The 21856-nt window shown below is 35.6% G+C and overlaps 1 protein-coding gene across 1 annotated transcript in view; it reads left to right on the top strand.

The window, feature by feature from the left end:
* Positions 1–21856, top strand: part of LOC136040826 (probable E3 ubiquitin-protein ligase makorin-1) — a 236682-nt gene that overhangs the window by 156984 nt on the left and 57842 nt on the right. Inside the window, exon 5 of the mRNA XM_065725160.1 lies at positions 15193–15407. Within this exon, the coding sequence (XP_065581232.1) occupies positions 15193–15407 (215 nt within the window). The remainder of the gene's footprint in view (positions 1–15192; positions 15408–21856) is intronic.

The raw sequence follows: 21856 nt of genomic DNA, 5'->3' as shown, positions 1-21856 counted from the left end.
TCATCAATCATTTGAAGAAAAGTTTGTTATTTAACCAGCTAAGAGCGATTTTTGTCTTTCTTGTCATCAAAAATTACTCAGTAGCAGAAAATCCGTTGCCAATGACGAACATGACATGTCAGTCTGTAAAAACTCATTGCTTCCTCCCCCATTTATTCCCCTGTATTTGACGCCTCTGAGTAGAAGTGTTATCTTTTATGTAGCCATTATCCTCTGTGGTACTGCAGTTGATCCACTCTACTTGGCAGCACGGGGCCAGGAATTCAATCTCAGCTACTGCAAGGTTGGGCGACAAGCTTGCTATGTGTCCCTGTAAAAAAAAGACCCGGCAACTGAAACGAGTCCAGGAAGTTCGGTGCTAGCTGCCGCAAAGCTGGGTAACAGGCTTGCTTCCTGTCCCTGCAAAAAAAGACTCGACAACTGAATCGAGGCTAGTGCGAGCTAGGGAGTTCGGTATCAGCTGCCGCAAAGTTTGGTGACTTGCTTGTTCTCTCTCCCTGCAAAAAAGACCAGGCAACTGAAACGACACCATGGAGTCCGGCCTCAGCGGCTGCATAGCTGAGCGGCAGGCTTGCGTCCTGTCTCTGGACAAAAAAGACCTGACAACTGAATCGAGGCTAGTGCGAGCTGCTAGAGAGTTTGGTGTCAGCTGCCGCAAAGTTGGGTGACATGCATGTTCTCTCTCCTTGCAAAAAAAAGACCCGGCAACTGAAACGAGGTCATGGATTCCGGTGTCAGCTGCTGCAAAGCTGGGTGACAAGCTTGCTCCCTGTCCCTGAAATAAAATATAGGAACTGAAACAAGAGAGTTATCGACGTCCTTTGCTTCGATCAATTAGGGGGTGGATCTAAAGCAAAATCTGCGGGGGGGAATATGATAAGGGTGCTAATAAGCAAAATCTTGAGGGGGGTTATGTCACGTTGGCGCCAATAACTGACGAAATCGGCAAATTTATTTTGAAAAAAAGAGTGAGACAAAAACAAGGATTGAGGACGCCAGGTCCGGGGTGCTCCTGGATCCGCCAGTGCTATGAGTAGCTCTGGATGATCTTTATTCTTTTGTTAGCCATTATTCTGGGAGCAATATCAACAAGTCCAATTTGTTTTCTTTGTTAGTTCGCTGCCTGGGTACACTATCCATAACCACGTGCAATTATACCAGGGATCTGCCTTTTTAGTATGCTATCCATTATAATTGATTACTAATTTTCTGGTTGATTTTGGTGGGGCTCAATACTGAGGTAATTTATCAAAGAAACACAATGCCATGACAGTGTATCAATTCTTATTTATTGAAAATAAGTGCTTTTGTTTAATTAAATAAGCGATACCAAAGTTGTTAATGAAACAAGGCCTTTTCCATCAATCTATAGGTGAAATAAATGAGTAGAATGTTTCTTTATGATATTAGTGCTGAGTCATTCTAATCTAGAACATGCTGATGAAAGGGAATCAAAGATTAAAATCAAAACTTTCAGCTGCTTAGATGACTCTGCGATTATTGTGAGGAAGACGAAATTGGCGGCTTTTTGTTTTGGCCTTGATCCTTTTTTTCTGAATATACAAAAAAAACAATATACAGAACAATAATTGAATAAATAACGCTTAGACGCACTGGTATTTGCTGCATGTCTTTGTTCTAAGCCTTTCGTCGTGGCCACTGACATCTTCCATCACTAATAAACAAATAAACCAACCTCAACAACAAAAACTTGCAAAAAACGAACAATGTGCTTTTAATCCCTATAAATAAACTTTCAAATATTTGAAATACGTTCTATAGCGTTTAAGTTAATCAGGATTGTGTCTAGAACCGTCAATCCTAACGTAGGGTGCAGATCTCACCAGTGGGGCATGGCAATATTTTGGTGGGTCTTGGACAGGATATGCACCTTTTGGCTGGCCAGTTGTGGCCTTTTAAGCTTCCTTCAGATGAATACACGTAGAATTCTGAATATGAAAATTTAAATATCACAAGGGGGTGTCAGGATTTTAGAAATGCCTAGGTTGAGCATGGCCCAAAATTGATTGAGAACCGCTGATAGAGAAGAAAGTGAATTAGTTGTGGTATTTCAAAAAGCGATAATTAACATTACCTTGTGAATCTCTGAAGTTTACCCCACCTTTCTGAACTGAGCAACCAGTGATCTAATTAACTAGTCTATCTATTCGGAGTACATCGTTTTTTTTTTATGACGAAAATCACTGATGACAAAAGCTACGACGAAAATTACAATGCCTCTGAAGTCTCCAGACTCTGACACACGCTACGTAAAATTCCACATTCTGCATAACCCCTCGGTTTTTTTTTTATGATAGAAAAGTATTCAGACGACTGAATTTGGAAGTTAATTGGCTAAATGAGGCTTTCAGAAGTGAATCTAACAAGGTCCACTTTTCATGTTTTCAAGTCTCAGTGTCAAAGAGATCCTCTGAAAGCACATGGTTGGCGGTTTATAACATTAAATAAGAAAAAAGTCTCCGACTGAAAGTAAGTAGTATGATTAAAACTTAAGCTGAATAGAAACGAAACGAACTAAAACAATATGGTTTTCCGTATTCCCATTGCACTTACTCGATATATGAGTTTTGGTCTTCGTTTTTTAGCAGCATCAGAAACCTTCGTGTTGTTGTTGATAGTTTGCCTACTACGCCATGGTCTAGGGTGTCAATAGCATCTATTATGATCTCTGGTAACAAAACCAGTAACTTTGTTATCCTTCAATTTTTCATCGTAAAGACGTGAAACGTACATAATACATACCTCCTAATGAGGATAATGGGGTCAATTCGTCTAATAGTAGCGAATTTTGGAAAAGGACATTCTGAGGAGGCAATTGTGTCTATCCTCTTTCCTCGTTAAAAACAACAACAAGCAAAACAACAGGGAATTTACTTCAAACAGTGGAATTATTTATTAAGAATATTTCGGCTATATAACTAAGAGCCGTTCTTAGCAAGCTACTTGTAAAATGAAACTTACTTATAAAACTTATAAAATGAAATCTTTAAAACTAAAATTAAAGAGTCCCAGAATCACATCCCCCTAATTTCTGTTTAAAGATATTATTATTTTGCTAAAATTTAATTTCGATTGTGTCACGTACAGCTTATTTAATTCCCAAATCATTGCTAATGAGGGAGGTATTTTCAAAAAGAATTTCATGGGTGTAGTTTTCAAAAATGTGGCTGCTTAGAGCAGAATTAATTATGAATGCTATTTGACTTTCTTGTCTTGGTTATGTAAGTTTTATGCTGTTGCAGGCGTTTTTCTGAATTTTAACGGGTTCTACCCACGTAGTAATTGCCGCGAAGTATTCTTAAGATTTAAACAATTCCAATCTCTTAGGTAAATTCCCCATTTGTTTTACATGTTGCTGCTTTTATCATGTAAAGGCGGTGTGGTCTTCGCTATGTTTCCCTGGCCCTCCCAGGAAATATACCCTCGCCCTTCTTATTTCATACCTGTGTGCACATATGATAATATGTCTTGTTTTGGGTGCCTATCTAACTTGGGGGGGGGGAATAGTTTTGCTGTTTTGTTTTTGTGATACATCTTATGTATGTGAGTTATATGTCAACTCGCTGGATTTGCAAGACTTCTCATAACCGGCTACCACTTCTTCAAGAATCTTCAGAAGTATCCTGTTAACATTAATCAATTACGATCTGAGCTCAGCTAATGTGTATTAGTCATCTTCTGCAATCGGCCCTTGTTTCGCTCAAAACTTATGGTTTTTAGTTTGGAAATATGTAAATACTTTGAGATAGAACTAGATAAAAGTCCACCACCTAATTTGGTATTTTTTTCAATTTACCTGACGCTGGGAAGAACGTCATAACAAGAATAATTCACGTGGTGACCCTGCTTCTAACTTAACATTCTTCGGTATCTAGATCGTAAATCCTTGTGCGAAATTAATTGCACAAGCTTTTGACATTCGACATTGAATTGAGCTCCACAATTTCTTTATAAACTTGACACCACATAATTAGCATTAACTTTTAAACATCTTCATTTAGTCTTTATAGGAACATAAGTCCTTATGGGCACGTCGGAGAATATGTCTAGCTATGAAATATATTTCTTCCGTGTGTTCTCGGATTGTTCAAAATGGTTAGCTAATTGTTCATAATTATATATCCGAGGTGATGAACGACTAATTTTTGACTCTGCGTCAAATTCAAGAGTTCACATTGCTGTTGAATATAATAAATCATTTAAGCTGCACCAAAGGGGCACATTTAGAACCAATTTTTTGTTTAATAATTGATATGATTCTTAGCGGCTTCTAAATTTGAACTTGGCATTAATAATAAGTTTAAATATGGTGCAAGATAAGTCTGATTTGTATTCTTTTGTAGTTGTTGATAATCAAGCTTTGTAAACGATGATTCAGCATTAAAGTGGACCAAGTTCATATGAACGCTTTTATACTGCTATAATGATGTCAGCGAAGTCAGGCATCTCGGTGGGCCAAGTTGGCTTTATGTATTTACACACACACACACACACATATATATATATATATATATATATATATATATATATATATATATATATATATATATATATATATATATATATATATATATATATATATATATATATATATATATATATATAATTTTTAGCATTTCTTGTAAAATTTGCCTGTCTTCCAAATATATGAACATCCCCCGCTCCAGAAATATGGATACGCCCATCCCCAGCTTCTCAAATAAATTCCAAAAATACACGTAGGCTACCTGATCCTTACTAATATAAAAACATGTTTGTTGAATTTATTTTGGTGTGTATTCTAAGATTTATTTTTATTATTTTGTTTGGGCTGATGTGCTTAAAGTTGGTTGTACTACCTTGTAACTCTCTCTCTCTCTCTCGACCTTTCTCATCAATCTTGGTCAGAATAACTTTTTCCCTATTAGTTTTATGCAGGATAAAGATTCAGGACACACGTTGATCTCTTTAACATGCCTGTCAACTGTTTTTGGAGAACGCATTTATTTTCGACTGCCCATCCCTAGTCCCATCAAGTTGAACATGAAAAACTGCTAAACAGTCAAAAAGGCACGCCCTCTGATCTTCAATTGCTCTTTGAAATTTGCTAAACATAGAAGTGGAGCAGTAAAAAGGGAGAGAGAAAAGCAATTAGTAGCCTTTTTGCGAGATCATTAGATAAACTCTATTCGGGTGTCGTATAATTGTTGTTTTTTATATTTGTGGTCATGCTTAATGGCTTGTGAAATAAAGGGTTCAAAATTAATATGACCCAAATTAGAAAAAGAGTATCATTGGCGGAATATGTGGCGTCGATTCACGAGAATATAGGAGGGGGAGTTGGAAATGTTTTTTTTTTTAATCTAGGGAGGGCAGTTTTTTTCAATAGAACTAGCAAAAAGATATTTTTTGAATGAAAACACTGTAAAGAGTTATTTTTAAAGTCTAGGGGCGGGAGTAATCACACCTCCTCCTAACACCTCTCCAAATTGATGCCAATATGAAATCCGAACTACAAATAGTTCCCGTTTAAATCTTTATTAATGGTTGTGATTTTTAAATAAAATATGTTTCCGAATATAGCGGCCGTCCTTAACCCAGTGCTTCTAAAACATCTTGGACCACATTGGAGGATCTGCAAAATGCCTTGTAGGATATGCTGGCTATGGTGACAACACGAGTCGACCTCGCTTAAAAAAAAAAAAAAAAAAAAAAAAAAAAAAAAAAAAAAAACTTGAATGGCTTGTCTTAAAAAAAAATCCAACTGTATATTTTTTTACTAGTTCATCAGCAGAATGCTTTTGTCTATGCATAAAATTAAATTAAAAGCAAGTTTTTTAACTGCAAGTAAGGAACGACATTAAAACTTAAAACAAACAGAAATTATTCCGTAAATGAAAGGGGTTGTCCCCTCCTCAACGCCTCGCTCTTTACGCTGAAGTTTGACTTTTTTGTTTTAATTTCAGTTCGTTTTAAGTTTAATGTCCTCCTTACTTGCAGTTAAAAAACTTGTTGTTTTTTTTACTTAATTTCTGAACGTTTTTGAATTAATGCATGTTTTAATTTTGGCTCACCGCGCATGAATAAATAAAACGAAATTTGCATTTTTTTTCTAAATGGCTTTCTCATAGTTTTGATCGGACGATTTTGATAAAAAAAGGGGGTGGGGGAGGAGGCCTAGTTGCCCACCAATTTTTGGTTGCTCAAAATGGCAACTAGATTTTTTTTTTTTTTTATACGAACGTTTTTGATAGTAATAAACATACGTACCTAACGAATTACCTGACGTAACGAACTTTTATTTTTGTGTATTTTTATTACGGATATGAGGGGGTTTGCCCCCTCGCCAATACCTCGCTCTTTACACTAAAGCTTGTATTTTGTCCTGAGTCTTTAAGAATGACCTCTGAATCACAAAGGCCGTAGAATAAATAATCTAAATTACTAACAAATACTTTAGCGTAAAGAGCAATGTATTGTGGAGGAGACGAACCCCTTATATACATAATATTTATGTTCGTTTTAAGTTTTAATGCTGCTCGTTACTTCCATTTGAAAAAAAAGTTTATTTATTTTCTTATTTTTTTTTAAATAATGCTAGAAAATCCTGCGCCCTTTTCATGGAAATTCTCTTCCCTCATGAAAAATTTCTCCATGGAAAGATTCTCCCACGTAACCCCCTCCCCCCGACCCCACCCCCACCCGAGGCAAAAAGTCCCCCCGAAAACGTCTGTATAATAACTTCATAATAACCATTACTATGTGTAAACATGGTCAAAGTTTGTAACTTGCAGCCCATCGCCTGGGGACTGTGAGGAATTAAGTCGTCCCCAAAGACATAGTTATTAAGTTTTTGACTAAGCTGAATAGAATGGCTATCTCACCAGTGTTTTTTGGGGGAAATGTGTGTGGGAGGGGGCTTAGGCACCCTCCAATTTCTTGGTCACTTAAAAAGGGCACTAGAACTTTTAATTCCATTAGAAAGGATTAAAAGGATTTTAATTTTTCCATTTTAATTCCACTCTTGGCACATTCTAGGACCACTGGGTCGATACGATCACCGACGACCCTGGGAAAAAAAAAATAAAATAAACACGCATCCGTGATCTGTCTTCTGGCAAAAAATACAAAATTCCACATTTTTGTAGATAGGAGCTTTAAACTTCTGCAGTAGTGTTCTCTAATACGCCAAATCTGATGGTGTGATTTTCGTTTAGGGGGATTCTATGATTTTTAGGGGGTGCTTCCCCCTATTTTCTAAAACAAGGCAAATTTTCTCAGGCTCGTAACTTTTGATAGGTAAGACTAAATTGATGAAACTTATATATTTAAAATCAGTATTAAAATACGGATCTTCTGATGTAACTATTGGTATCAACATTCCATTTTTTAGAGTTGCGGTTACTATTGAGCCGGGTCGCTCCTTACTATAGTCCGTTGCCACGAAATGTTTTACCATTCTTGCCTGCTGGGAAACAAATTTACAAGTCTGATTTAAAACAGAAGCAAAATTTTACCAAAAGCAAAATTTGTCAGAAGTCGCCGTAAGCGCTGTAAAACAATCGATCATATGAATATAGAAATAGAGATGCTAGAAAGGCTCTAGTAATGCTACACTTTAGACCTTGCTCCTAAGAACCCATTAAGATAATCATAGGGAAATTAGAGTCACCAAGTACCTACCCTGCAAATAGCAATCAAATAATGAGCCATTTGAAAAAAAAAAGAAAAGAAAAAATACATGTCACTGGCTTGAATTGGTGTTACTGTCTAGGGGATCAACATCGTATAAAATAGTATTCCGTTATTAATGATAATTATAATTTATTTTTTCCCTCTTTTGCTACATTGTAAAAAAAACTGGAAGAGTATAAATAGAAAAAATACGAAAATATAACTTTAAAATTCAATTGCGAAAGGTTTGACTCGAATTTGGCTTATTGCAGGCACTATCGTTTGCAGTGGTGGAATTTCAATGTTTTTCTGAGTTCTGAGTTCTTATTTAACATTAAAATCCATAAACAAAAAATTGCTTCAAGACAATCTCCCCCATAAGGCTCCATTTCATTTCTAATCTTCCGAATTCTACGATAAGCCTTGCAAAACTGATGCGTAATAGAATTGTAATAAATTTATTTTCTTTGTTGAACAGGTTTTATAGACCAGCAATCAGGGGTGTCGAATGGGGAGGGGTTGCTATGTTCCCCAGATCTTACATTGTATTGTTATATCGGATTATTGACTCTTCTTGACTACTAATTTACTCAGGTCTTTTTGCCTCCCACCCGGAATTTTAGAATTTGAAAAATACCTTTTTTGTGTTTTTCGTTGACACAGTGCTGTTTTTGTATTTTTAACAAAAAAATTAAAAATTGCCTTGCCCCCCTCCTCCTAGGTTCTGAAAATTAAATTCCCCCCACCCTCTTTCCCCTGAATTTCTCTGAATTGACACCATTACCACCATTGAGCTTTATAAACATAAAGAGGGTTTTTTTCCTGACGCGATTTCATGATTCAGTCGCGGAAGGGTTTACTCGAAGTTGACTTCTTACGATGGAATTTAATACTGTTCTCTCTTTTGACTAGGCAATTCTCTCTCTAGTCAGTGGACACTTGCTTTTTTCTGTTTATCCTTTCCGTATATAATAGTTAAAGGTTTTATGAAAGACCTGCGTAAATGATCTATATTTAGCAATGAGTTAGGAATCCAGTTTGAATAATTTTTTATAATGCACAAAACGGCCTTGGTCTCCTCATCCATTACATCTTTTGAATAATAATGAATCGAATCTTGCTCTAATTAGAGTACTGCATCATAACTATCTGTTTCACACCTCCAATTTTGGTCATGTATGTCCAAACCTTTTGTTTTTTCTGTGTATTTACTTGGGGCGGGCCGAAAAAATGTTTTTTTTTTTTTTTGCTGTACATGGCCTGTAATCTCTTTATCAGTTCGTATTTTACTTGTAGAGTAGTTGCTGCGCTGGAAGTAACAAGTATCATAATTTGCTTTCTGGCAGACTAATTTTCTCTTGTCAAGGACTTTGGCCTTTCAATTTCTTCATTATTAAGAAAGAATGTTGAAACTTAGCTACAATTTTGCAATGTATTTCGCCATATATGGGTCATACTAGTGCGCCACAAATCCTGTTGCATGCGACGTTACAGTTCGAATGTATCGAAAATGAAAGTGTGTTCCCATTTGGCAACAAATTATCTGCGGTGATATTTTACAAATGAAATTATGGCTGACAAGAGGGGGAGATAGCAGAATCCCTGGAGGTTTTGTCTTCATTGGGCCTGGTGCAGTATTTTCATATGCGAAAGGCTTACTTTCAATTTCTTATATAAAATCGAAGCCTTTCATTGTAATCTTTTTTAGCTTATTTTTTTCATTATTTAGAATTGGAAAATAGAAAGTCAAGTTGTTTGAAAATATGATAAAATGATGTCGAATTATACAACCCGAAAATATAATTGCTGAATAGGCGAGGGGAATTGCCTGTGCTGTGCTTCGCTTCTGAATGAGCAGACTTGTGCAGACTTGTCATAATCACTATATTGTAGAGAATCTCTACTGCTTTCTATTTTATTTTCCTCTTTCGGTCTGTATTTCGGTGTATTCGTTTTTATTTTATTTTCGATCGATAACTTTTTAATGGGAAGAACTGAAAATTCAAAACATTTACCCGGTGTAAATAGTTTAAAACGGATCGTAAAACTTCTGCTAGAGCTTGTAAAATTTCCAGTGGTAAAAACTGAAATAAAAGTCATTCATTTTTTGCCTACTAGATAGTATAGACAATAAGTAACACGAAACTGTCTTAGTTGCGAATGTAAACTTTTTCAGGGTATCTAATTCCAGGTTCGCGTAGAACACGGAATTACATTTTAAATACCTGAAACCAGAAATCTGCTGTACTGTCTCTTTTAGCTTCCTCAGAAATAATTCTGGAAAGGTTATTCTTAAAAGCCGGGTTCGAATTTTTATAAAATTGACGATTTTGGTTGACTTTCTAGAATTCTGTATTCGTATAAAGCTCCGGGGTAACCGAGCCTTAAAACTGCCCAATGTGAGTTATTCTCATTTTTTTTTATTTAATTCTAATGATTTTGTTTTATGTATGAGTTTTGTTTTACTTCTATGATTGGGAAGTTTAAAATTGAAAAACCTTTGCTGCCAATATCTTCGACGGTACTTGTCAAAAATTGCCCTCCCTCTTCCTCAACCATCCCTCTTTATGTTAAAGTTTGACTTTTTGTCACGATTCTTAGTTAAGACTGCTCAAACACAAGGGCCGTTGAATTTGAATGGGAAGCATTTTTAAAGAATTTTTAGATTTTAGCTTAAAGAGCGAGGGTTGAAGAAAGGGCAGCCCCCCTCATATGTAGAATAACTTCTGTCTGTTTTAAGGTTGCTTCTTACTTTCAGTTGAAAAAACTTGTTATTTTATATTTATTTATTGTATAGGGTGGATGGACTTCAGTCCTTTTCCCTATTTTAAGATTGGTAATTTAAATAGAACTGTTTTGTTCAACTAGAATATAAAAAAAATAACAAATCTTTCCAAATTTTGTGATTTCTCTTTTATCTCCCACTTGGTATAAAAGACTGGTTTACTGTAAGTAACTTGGTGTTTCTGATATAATTTTCAGGTTGCATAGGAAACTCATGCATAGCTAAGGCGCATTTATCCCTCTACCTTCATGTCAGATTTTTGTTGATTATATATTTTTTATGCTTTTATCTTTTCTATTTTTCCTCCACCGTTATTTACTGTTGTAGTGTGCCGGTTATAGCGGAAATGAATTAATTAACTTTTCAAAACCTGGATTCCAAGGTTATTCTATATCTAAAACATCTTAGGCATTTCAGTGACTAATCTTCTAATTTCTAATGCCTCAGTCCACCTTCTTGTAACCCTGATTATGGCTGTCCAATCAAAATTCTTCTTGGAATTATTTCTAGTAGACTCGTCGAATTTTCTTAGTTCTTAAAATATTAGTAAGAGTTTGAACGAGAGTTACAGAAGAAGAAATGAAAGATTCACATTTGGGAGTTCTTTAATTACTAGTTTGGCTATTCGCCAAATTGACTGACTTCATAATTCTGTAAATTCTGCTCATAAACACAGTAAAGTCAAAACTGATAAGCAAGATGAATTTCCGCTTTTGATTTTATCATTTTGGCGTTGAAAAAAACGGGAAATTTACGAGTTTGCTTGTGTTTGAGCACGTCTACATCCAAGTACATTTTCGTTTGGAGTTAGTTAAATTGGCTCCGAAAAAAAAAGAGAAAAAGAGTAAAGCTAGTATTGAAGTTCTATTAACTTATTTTATCCTTGTATGCGTTTATTTTCAATAGCGGGCCCTTTGAGATGCGGGAGGCATAGATATTACTGCTTTTAGGGCTGAGATTTTACCTCTATTTAGGGACCTTTAAGAACTTGTCTCCCCAACGCTTAAAGTATATTTTAAAAGCCGCAAGAAATCTTGGACTGGGCCTAAAATATATTGACTAACAGCGTTTTTTTGTGTGGAAGGGATCCAAGGAGCCAAGATCTGAGGCTTGGACGTAGGACTGTATGGCGCGGAATATAGGCCCAGACGGTTCAGTCGGAGGAATTGACTTGATTACAGTTATAACTGACAGATCAAAACTCTATATCCAAGACTGAAAGCGCACTTAGAAAAAAGAAAAAAGAAGTTGACAGCCTCAGAAAATGCGGTTGTGTATACCTCGGTACTTACGGTGTGTATTATACCAAACACACACAAGAAGGGAAGTTAGGTTAATCATAATGAATTTACCAACAAATGATGAAAATATAATACTTTAGTTTATAAAATAATATAATTTGGGCTATATTTGTACATTAGGGCTGGGGGGAAGATAACCTAATCTTACCCCCCCCCCCAATGTGCAAATATATAGTCCAAATTATACAAGTCCAGTGCGTTCTGTCTCTCGTCATTTATCTTAGTGGCTATGAATCCGGGTTTTCTTCGATATCACATTGAGTAAACTTCTCGACCGTGTTTGGTATAATACATAAGTTCCTACACCTCAACGTCCAAAATCGGGGCGCAGTCCCTGCTACTGAAGCTACTTGGGCCACATGGAAAATGACGGCATGCTTTGAGTTTTGGTTCGATTTTAACAAAAAAGGAAACTTCCAGACATTTCTCAGACTTTGCGAATCAGAATAGCACGTGCAATGAAGTATCTTACTCGACACGTCTCCGACTGAACGTGCACACGAACCAGACTAAACGCAGTCTATTATGTAACATTAAAACCGTAAAAGTGATCCATGTGTTTCTATATTGCATGGTTGACTAATAGCTATTGCTGTTTGTGAACTTGTTTTATCTTACACTTTAAATATCCAAAAATTTCATTTTCGTAGTCCTGAGATTAATAGCTACTTTTTAAAGAGTTACTAGTTGCCTTTATTTTTCGCCTGACCTAAAGAATCTCAAGGTTGCATCTGGTTACTTTCTCCGTTTTTTTTCTCATCTATAGGAAAGCACTGGATAAGTCGTGCTTTTGTTTTGGGCGGCTGTGGCATGATTAATTGGCGAGGAAGTGAGATTTTGACAGGATTCTTTTCCGCGGTGCACCATTTAAAGTCCCATCTAAATTTTAATCCTGTTATAAACAGTGGTGTTAATTGAAATAGCAGGGGAGATGGTAGAAAAAAAATTACTATAGTTTGAGCAAACGTGTTTTGATAGTTTGACTGCATATATTTAAGGAATATATTTTTTGGGTCAACTTTGACAGCACCTATTTATTTTGTAAGAGCAAAAACTGTTTTCTGTCACCTCAATTAACCTTTTCCACGTCGAAACTAAAAATGAAGCTATTAATTGAATGCGTAGCAAAAGGCCTAGTTGTCGTTTCATTTTTTATTGTGGTTATCATAATCAGCTACTTACCCATGAAGTTTTTTTTGGGGGGGATTTGAAAGTAATATATATATATATATATATATATATATATATATATATATATATATATATATATATATATATATATATATATATATATATATATATATATATATATATATATATATATATTATTTGCATCGAAGAAAGACTGTGTCCAAAGGGTGTGTGGTGTTCCCCCTCCAAAACATTCTTTCAACGTGTAAAAACGTAACTAAAATGCATATAAACACATTTTTGACGGGGTTTTTAAAGTTTTAAAAAACTTTAAAACCTCTCCCCTTGACCAAAAAAACTCGGATATGCCCTTGCATCGGAAACCTCTAAAACTAAAGGGAATTCCTACAAATCTCAAGGCTTCGATGATGCTTGGGTTAGTATACCTTCTCGCGTCCGAATACTGAGCCTAAATGATAACTCATCATGGATTTTGGCATTCTGTTCATCCCTTTACAGTAAATTCTGCAATGCTAAATAACTCGAGGTTAGACCCTACGTGACCGTAAGACGGAGCAAAACAGAAGAGCTTTGGAAGAAGGAAGTTGAATATAACTTCTAGTCAGAGGCGCCATTTGGGCCAAATCTTGGGGTGGGAATAGGGCATTTGACAGAACTTGAGACTTTTATTATGAATCTAGCCTACTTTCAAGTTTACAATGATTAATAGCAAATAGCGTAATTACCCCAAGGGTCGTCAGGTAATTTACGCTCTTTGCCTAATAGGCGTGCAGTTAGTTCAAATCATTTGAACAGAATGGATTATGTTGGACATAATGAATAATTATGGCCGGAAAAGGGCCCTTTGTGGTGGAAGCTTGGGCCCCCCTTGACAATCTGGGGTGGGCATTTGCCCACCCCTGACCCCCCCCCCCCAAATGGCACCTCTGCTTCTAGTTTATGCTTACATTAATGTGATAAAACAGATATGCTTATTGAAAAAATACTGTAGTTTGTGAAAGCTGGAGAGCGATTTTGTTTTATTTATTTCTGTTTTAAAGTTTATTTCATTAAGTTAAAAACTCTATCCATTGTTAGTGTTTTGCAATCAGGCATTCTTGAGTTGAGTGTTTTCTCCTGAACCAATGGTGCCAATAGACTGCTTGACTCTTAGAATCTGTTGAACACCTTGTTCAGAATACTTTCAAATACTCTTCCTGTGCAGGACGAAAGACTGGCGGGCTGAACTAACAAGTATCTGCTTAGAGAATAATCTGCTCGATTATTAATCTAAGCGATGAACTTTGATCATTACACTCTCTTTCTTTCTTAAACTGCTTTGTTCGTATCATCAAAGTTTTCCTACTTGTCTGATAAGTGTCATCAATCTAAACAATTCCATTCTTATTTCAGTTTAGCTAATGACATTACTTTTATTTTATTTACAATTATTCTTTCTCGATTACCGCCTTTTCTATAAAGGTTTTAATTAAAGTTTGTTTTATAATATTACGATTTATTTCCTCTTTGTCAAATACCATATTCGTAAATTTTGTTATAAGTACTACAGAATTCGTCAGCACCATTTTTTAAAGGTCATTTTTTATACTATCTTTATCAGCAACCTTATTATTTTTCAATCCTTTTAATACCATCTTTAGCTTCTTTCTAAATACGTGTCCCCAACCCTCCTTCTAAATTGTCAACAAAATCACTTTTTTCTATTGTTTCTTAGAGCTTTTTCCATATTCTCAAAAATATTTGGAATGTTCAAAATTCTCATAATTTTAAACAGAATAAGACCTGCCGGCCGGAATTCACATGGCGACGTCGGTTTTTCATTTTTCCTTGACACTATGTATCGTCTTCTGCAATAACTAAGTACTAGTTACTTATAAGTGCCGACAGGACCTGTCAATAATCGTCTGTCAACATAATATTATAATTGATAGGTTGAAAGATTTAGTGTTGAAAACATTTTAGTTTTTAAACCAGAAATCTTTGACCTATGTGAACCTTTAGAACCCTTTTAACTTCTAATACGTTTCAAGGAAGTCAAATAGTATCTCTCTGGGTTCTAAATTATGCAAGTGATGAAGTAAAAAAACAGACAAAAAACTTTGTGTTAATTTTGCCGTATTAATTGGAACCCTTACTAGTATAAATAATTCGGCTTGTACTGTTTTTATTATTTGTATTTTTCAGTATTACAAAAATTTACAAATATTTGAATATATTTTTGAGTCGCTTCAGTTTTGAAAATAAATGTGAATATAAAGATGTTTCTCCCTTACTTATTAGGAATGTATAAAGGAACACGAGAAAGACATGGAAGTCTCTTTTGCTGTGGCCCAGTCACGGGACAAAGTTTGCGGCGTATGCATGGAAACAGTTTGGGAAAAAGTGCCGGCGAGTAAACAACGTTTTGGACTTCTACCCAATTGCACTCATATCTTCTGTCTCGACTGCATTAGATCGTGGAGACAAACTAAGAACTTTGAAAACAAAATCATAAGGTAACAAAATCTCTATCTTCCATATTTTTAACTTCCTATTTGGTGAAGATTGTTGCAAATTGTACTGTTTGTCAACCGTATATCCATTAAGACAGTCTTGAATATTATAATCCTGTCTTAGCGAAGTAGTTGTTACGCTATACTTGAAATCCTTTGCCCATGAGGACAAGGATTCGAGTACTGGTGTCGCTGGTTATTTGGCTTAGAACGGGGGTCAGTGGTGTGGCTTTCTAAGCTCAACCAGAGTCAAGCTAGCATTAAATTTGTACCTGGAGAAATCAGGGGAAGCTAAACAGGAAGGGTGTGCGAAAGCACAGGATGCCTGACCCCCAACCCCCTATTGCTCTTCTTTGCTAATTGGCCTTGAAGAAGAGATTAGTACCGCGAGTAGGGACTTTGAAGTCCAATGTGGTTAGAGCGCCTTATAGAGAGAGGATGGTAGTACTACTGGCTTGTTTCAGGGCCCAATTTGAAATACAACCACCATCTTCTTGTTACAGTTGCTCAACTTTTGTGTTGCGAAAAAACTCAGTCAGCATGTTCTGACCAAACTGATCTTTTTAGTGTATGACAGCATTACTTAATCAAAATGTAAAGGCGTATCCATGATTTTTGTTCGGGATGAGGCGCTACTTTTTTGGGGAGGGAAGAGATTTACAAAGAAAAACTGTTGAAAGCGCTTAAAAAATTTGTTCATATGTATTTATGTTACATTTGGGGGTATTCAAACCTGGTAAACCCTGATCCCCTCGACACAACCTTGTAAAAATGAATAAATAATCCTTGAGGAATTATTTTCCGATTAGCTAACTTCAAATATATGAGCTATTCAGTCCCTTTTCTTCTTCATTTTCTAACAACATCCATCTTTCGTATAGTTTTCAGAAGTTATACTCACGAACATGATGTATTAGTTCCTCGAATTTGATAAATCGGTTAAGTAGTCTATATAGGTGTAAATTATTCTTGCGTTTTTGTCGGCTAGCAAAATTGTATCTCCTGACTAAGGTATGACGGACTAAGTAATTCGATGTTTAAAAATGGTGATACATATTTATCAATAAAAATGATGTCTTCCCGTGAATAAAATTAGATTCTGTTTTTGATATTGGTTATCTTTAAAAAAAGAGAGAAGATATGCGCATATGCTGGGCTGCTGAGCGTAAAAATTTAATTTGACGTTGCAGACTGACAAGAACAAGGTCGTCTTAAAGTTGTAGTTGAATTTGGCTTAGCGCATATACATCCTGGTTCATCAAGGAAGCTGTAAACTGCGTCTAAGGTGCCCCATTCGCAACCTCCTATTACAAATAATTACTGTAATGGAACAAAAATAGGGTTTCCCCAGACTTTATTCCCCCCTCATCCCATTCCAATCTTGAAAAATGGTGTTTTTCAGAGCATTATTATATCTTGCTTCATCTTGATAAGCTTAATATGCCATCTTTGTCTCGTCTATTGAATAAACAAATAAAGAACAAAAAAACTTATTTGAACAATTTTGCTCGGGACTCAGGAAACTGATGTGTCTTTTTATCCCACCCAATGGAGGGGATGTGTACTACTTTAACCCTGTCTTTTTTCAGAGATGACCTGAAGTATGGTCCTTTTGGGTCCAGTACAGTCAGGTTTTCATAAAGCCCACAAATGCATTGTCTTCAATAAGCAACCTTGTAGACCTATTTGTATAGCTTTGACTCTGGATACACTTGTTTTTGTGTTTATCAAACATTTCGTGGTAACGAACTGTAGTAAGGAGCGATCCGGCTGAATAGTAACCAAAACTCTAAAAAATTGAATTTTGATATCAATAGCTACATCAAAAGAATCGCATTTTGATGCTGATTTTAAATATATAAGTTTCATCAAGTTTAGTCTTACTCATCAAAAGTTACGAGCCTAAGAAAATTTGCCTTATTTAGGAAAATAGGGGGAAATACCCCCTAAAAGTCATAGGATCTTAACGAAAATGACACCATCAGATTCAGCGTATCAGAGAACCCTACTGTAGAAGTTTCAAGCTCCTATCTACAAAAATGTGGAATTTTGTATTTTTTGCCAGAAGACAAATCATTTGTATAGCTTTGACTCTGGATACACTTGTTTTTGTGTTTATTTTTAAAGATGACCTGAAGTAAGTCCTGATCGTGTTTCCTAATCAGAGACATCTTTGTCGAATCCAACATTGAAGATGCTTGCTTTTCTCCAAAATGAAAACGCTTATTTCATACTTTTTTGGAAACGAGTTTGAAGTAAAAAATAAATGATTCTATGCGAGTCTTCTCTGCTGGCTTTAATTGCTCACGATTTTTTTTTCAAAGGGATAGGGGTGACCAGGGTCTATTGAGGTGAAAAGCATCTCAGTGGATATTGCTTAGATTACAAGATGAAGCCAGATTATTCAGCTAATGTGTGTAATTAATACAGATCTAAATTCTAATTAAAACACTAAAGAAATCTTTTACTGTAAAAAACTAACAACCTTATTTTACTTTTCCTTAAAATTTAAACACCTTTGTGTTATGCTGGCGATAATATAAACTTCTTTAGAGAGCTTGGCCAAGACTATGATCGAAATGGAGGAGCGTCACTGTATTTGTGGGTGTTCGTGCGTGAACGTGTACAGGGTTGAAACGCCTTTTGCTCTTCAAATGAAGCATTGTGCTATTTACACTTGAGCGGTACATTTATAAAGGGTTTACGCGCATGGTTGCTTGCCGTGGATCAGGTGCCTGTACTTATAGCTACATTTGTATTTTGAAACGTAGAAGGAAGAGTTGAACGTAGATAAGGGAGTGAAAGAGGCACCATGGTACAAAGGATGTATTTGGCTTCAAAATTTAATCTTGAGCAAAAATTGACTTTAAATGTCACTTCATGTCTACCAAAGGTTCGGGCCTGGAACTGAATGCAACTTTTGAGGTAGGATTGGTGATACAGAGGGAATTATCAGTGGTAAAATGGGTCCATCGTGTTCTAAACCCCAACGACAAACAATGCATAATCCTTTGATCTAACGCTTGGATATTACAGCCGCGTCCAAAAATATTGTTTGGGGGTGGGTTTTTTTAGGGTGTGTACAAAAGAAAAGTTAAAAAAAACGCATGAGAAAATTGTTAAAATGCAATTTTGTTACATTTTTACGAGTCGGACAAACATTTTTTTGGAGAGGGGGTCAAACCCCCTAATCCCCTCCCCTGGATACGGCCTTGCTTCAAGTTCTCCAAAAACTATGTATTTGAGAAAATATAAGACGTTGATGGAGTTAGTGAGTGCCTTAGTTAGACTTTCCTTCGGTGGGGAAGTGACTCCATAAAACCATGGGAATTATTTTGTTTGAAATCGTATAATTGGAAATATTCTGAATGTAATTGGAGATTTGATAGTAGTTCTCATTCGGTTTGTTCAAAAAAATTATTAAAAATTCATTGGCTTCTTAGAAATTATTTTATTCAGTTCTCATTCAGCGGTCAATGAGTGAACTTGTTTGACTGTATTTAACCTAAGGCAGCCAATGCTATGTAATGTTTTGACTCTGTGAATACTCGTGATAGCATGAAAAAACTTTAATTGATAATTGGATAAGAAGGAGTTTCTTGCTGTAATTTTTGGCCAGTGATTTCTGTTTTAAGAAAGATATTTTTGTAAATATCTTTTGGTGTAAGACGTTTCTTTTTAACGCATATGTTTATTGCACGCTAGGAACTAGCGTGGGTAAATATAGTTCATTTAAATTAGGCGAATAGTCTTATTTTCATACTCTTACTATGGGAAAGAAAGGCAGCGGTAAACGTAACAGAACCGAAGCGGACTTATCGGACCCTGTGATGAATTCGACAATTAATTCCGATGGTAGCGTTCTCACTGACTGTCAGAGGACTAATGCTGAAAATATTATTAAAATACTGGAAATGGTCCAATCCATAAATACAAACATTGAGGCGCTCCAACATAATTTCTTGGAGTTAAAATCAGATATTAGTGCAGTGAATAATCGTGTTACAACGATTGAAAATAAAAATAATATGCTGGAGAATGAACTTGTATCAGTTATATCGGAACTTCGGATTTTGAAGAATATTGTGGAGGGCCAAACGGACATTATTAATAAATGTAAAGAGGAAATAAATTCAGTAGTCAGCCAATCATTTGTGGGGGAAAATCGCAGTAATGAGTGCAATGTATTATTTTGGGGATTGAATGAAGTACCATTCGAGGATGCTGAGTCTTTGATTAAAGAAGTGATGGTAATAGGATTATCATTAAATAGCGAAAATTTGCCGTCGTTTAGTATTATCCAGTGCTCTAAAAAGTTCGTTAAAATTAAAGTGGATAATACGCAAGTTCGATTTTCTCTTCTGAAAAATGCGAAGAAACTTAAAGGGAAAAATTTCAGCACTTATAATAATATTTTTATTGGTGATGACGTTACGCCTCGTGTGAGTATTGTACGCAAGGAACTCCTGGCCATCCGTAAATGTCTAGTGGATAAAGGAGTGGAATGCTGGGTACCCCCTACCTTACCCCCTGTTATTTGTGTAAAAAAAAGATAACACTGTAGCGAAAGTGCTTTGGTACAATGCAAAGGATCTGTTGATACTGTAATTTGTGTATTTTGGTGGTCAAGTCTTATTGAAGTCTTGTTAAGTTAGTTTTTAAGTATTCTTACGATATTGTGATGTGTGCTTCTTATTAAGATGTGAGCCGTTGTGTTAGAAGCTTGAGCTTTATATGAACGGGTTACAGGCAATATTTTCATGGCCTGTTATTTTTCTTATTTGTGTAATTATGTGGATCATTTTTGTTTTTCTTTTTTGTGTCTGTTTGTTATGTTTATTGAAACCATGTACCGAGATTTATTTTGTTTTTAATGACAATGGATAATTATGATCGTGATTCCCGGATCAGTATCCATCTTAATACTTTGGAAGCTTCTAATGTAGATTTTGGGGGTATATTTACGGAGCAGCTACATCGGAGTTATGACATTGGGGTAGCAGGGCATTATAGATCTGTTAGTTCCAAATATTTGTTTAAAGATGGAATCCAATCTGAGTATGGGCGAGAGGCCTCAATGTTTTCCATCTTAATTGCCAAGGATTAAATTCTTCGTTTAATTTTTTAAATGAAGTATGTGATCTTTCGGTTTTCCAGGTCATCGGTCTTACTGAAACCTGGCTGAATGACCACAACTCCGCTCTTTTAAATATACCAGGATATAATTTCTACAATAGGAATCGACAGTTTCGGCAACATGGAGGAAACGGTGCATATATTCGAAGCGATATTGAGGTTTTGGTAAGAAATGACTTAGTAGTATACCAGGAAATGGTTTTTGAACCATTTATTCTTCAGCTTAGGCTGAAACCTAAAGATGCATTTGTTATTATATTGTATAGGCCGCCATCTGGCTCCATACCAATCTTTATGGATCTTTTGGATAAGCAGCTGGAGAAACTAGCAACTAGTTCACATCCATTTATGATGCTCGGGGATTTTAATATTGACCTAAGTGAGCTTGATGCGAGTGTTTCTATGGATTTTTTGCGGCATTGTATGTCCTATGGTTTATTTCCAACTATAAATATATGCACACGAGTAACCACCTCATCATCAAAGCTAATTGACAATATTTTTTCAAATTTGTTTTTTTCAGCTCCAAGAGTTATTATTACAGATGTATCCGATCATTTTGGGATTTCAACAAGATTTGATCTCTGTATTCCCCAAAAGTTAGCAACAATAATTCCTAAGAGTCCAATGCACGTATTTAGCCAGAGTAACCTTCAAAAATTTAAGCAGGCAATTGCAGAAGTTGATTGGAATAATTTAATAGACCTTACGGATGATATAAATACGAGTTTTCAAAGATTTTACGATAAACTAATTTTGTTAGTGACAAAAACATTTATAATGGTTCGTTCGTCATCAAGGAAAAATAATCCTCAGAAACCATGGATGTCGCCTAGCTTGTTGCGCTGTATTAATAAAAGAGATAAACTTTATAAGAATGCCATAAGTACTGGAAATGATCCGATCTGCTTAAGAATTTATAAAAATTATAGAAATGCCCTGAATAAATTACTGAGAAATGCAAAAAAAAATATTTCGTAAATAAATTCACTGAGACTTGTGGTAACCCTGCAAAAACATGGAAAATAATTAAAAGTGTGATATCGACAGAGAACTCTAGTAATGCAGAATGGCCTACCAACGAAAGAACCCGAAGAGATATGTAATGCTGTTTCCAAACATTTTGCTAATATTGGCGTAGATTTATCTTCCCGTATAGTATCTTCTGATGATGATCCTCCCTTGGAGTTTTTTATGAAGACTCCAATTGATATTTCTATGTATATGAGACTCTTCTCTCGTGATGAAGTAGAGAAAATTATCTTTGGGATGAAAAATACATCGGCAGGTAGTGATTCACTCAATCTTTTGGTGTT

This window comes from Artemia franciscana, chromosome 21, assembly GCF_032884065.1.
Source record: "Artemia franciscana chromosome 21, ASM3288406v1, whole genome shotgun sequence".
Lineage (NCBI taxonomy): Eukaryota > Metazoa > Arthropoda > Branchiopoda > Anostraca > Artemiidae > Artemia > Artemia franciscana.
Note: the sequence above shows the minus strand (reverse complement) of the source record. Positions and strands in the feature narration are given on the sequence as shown.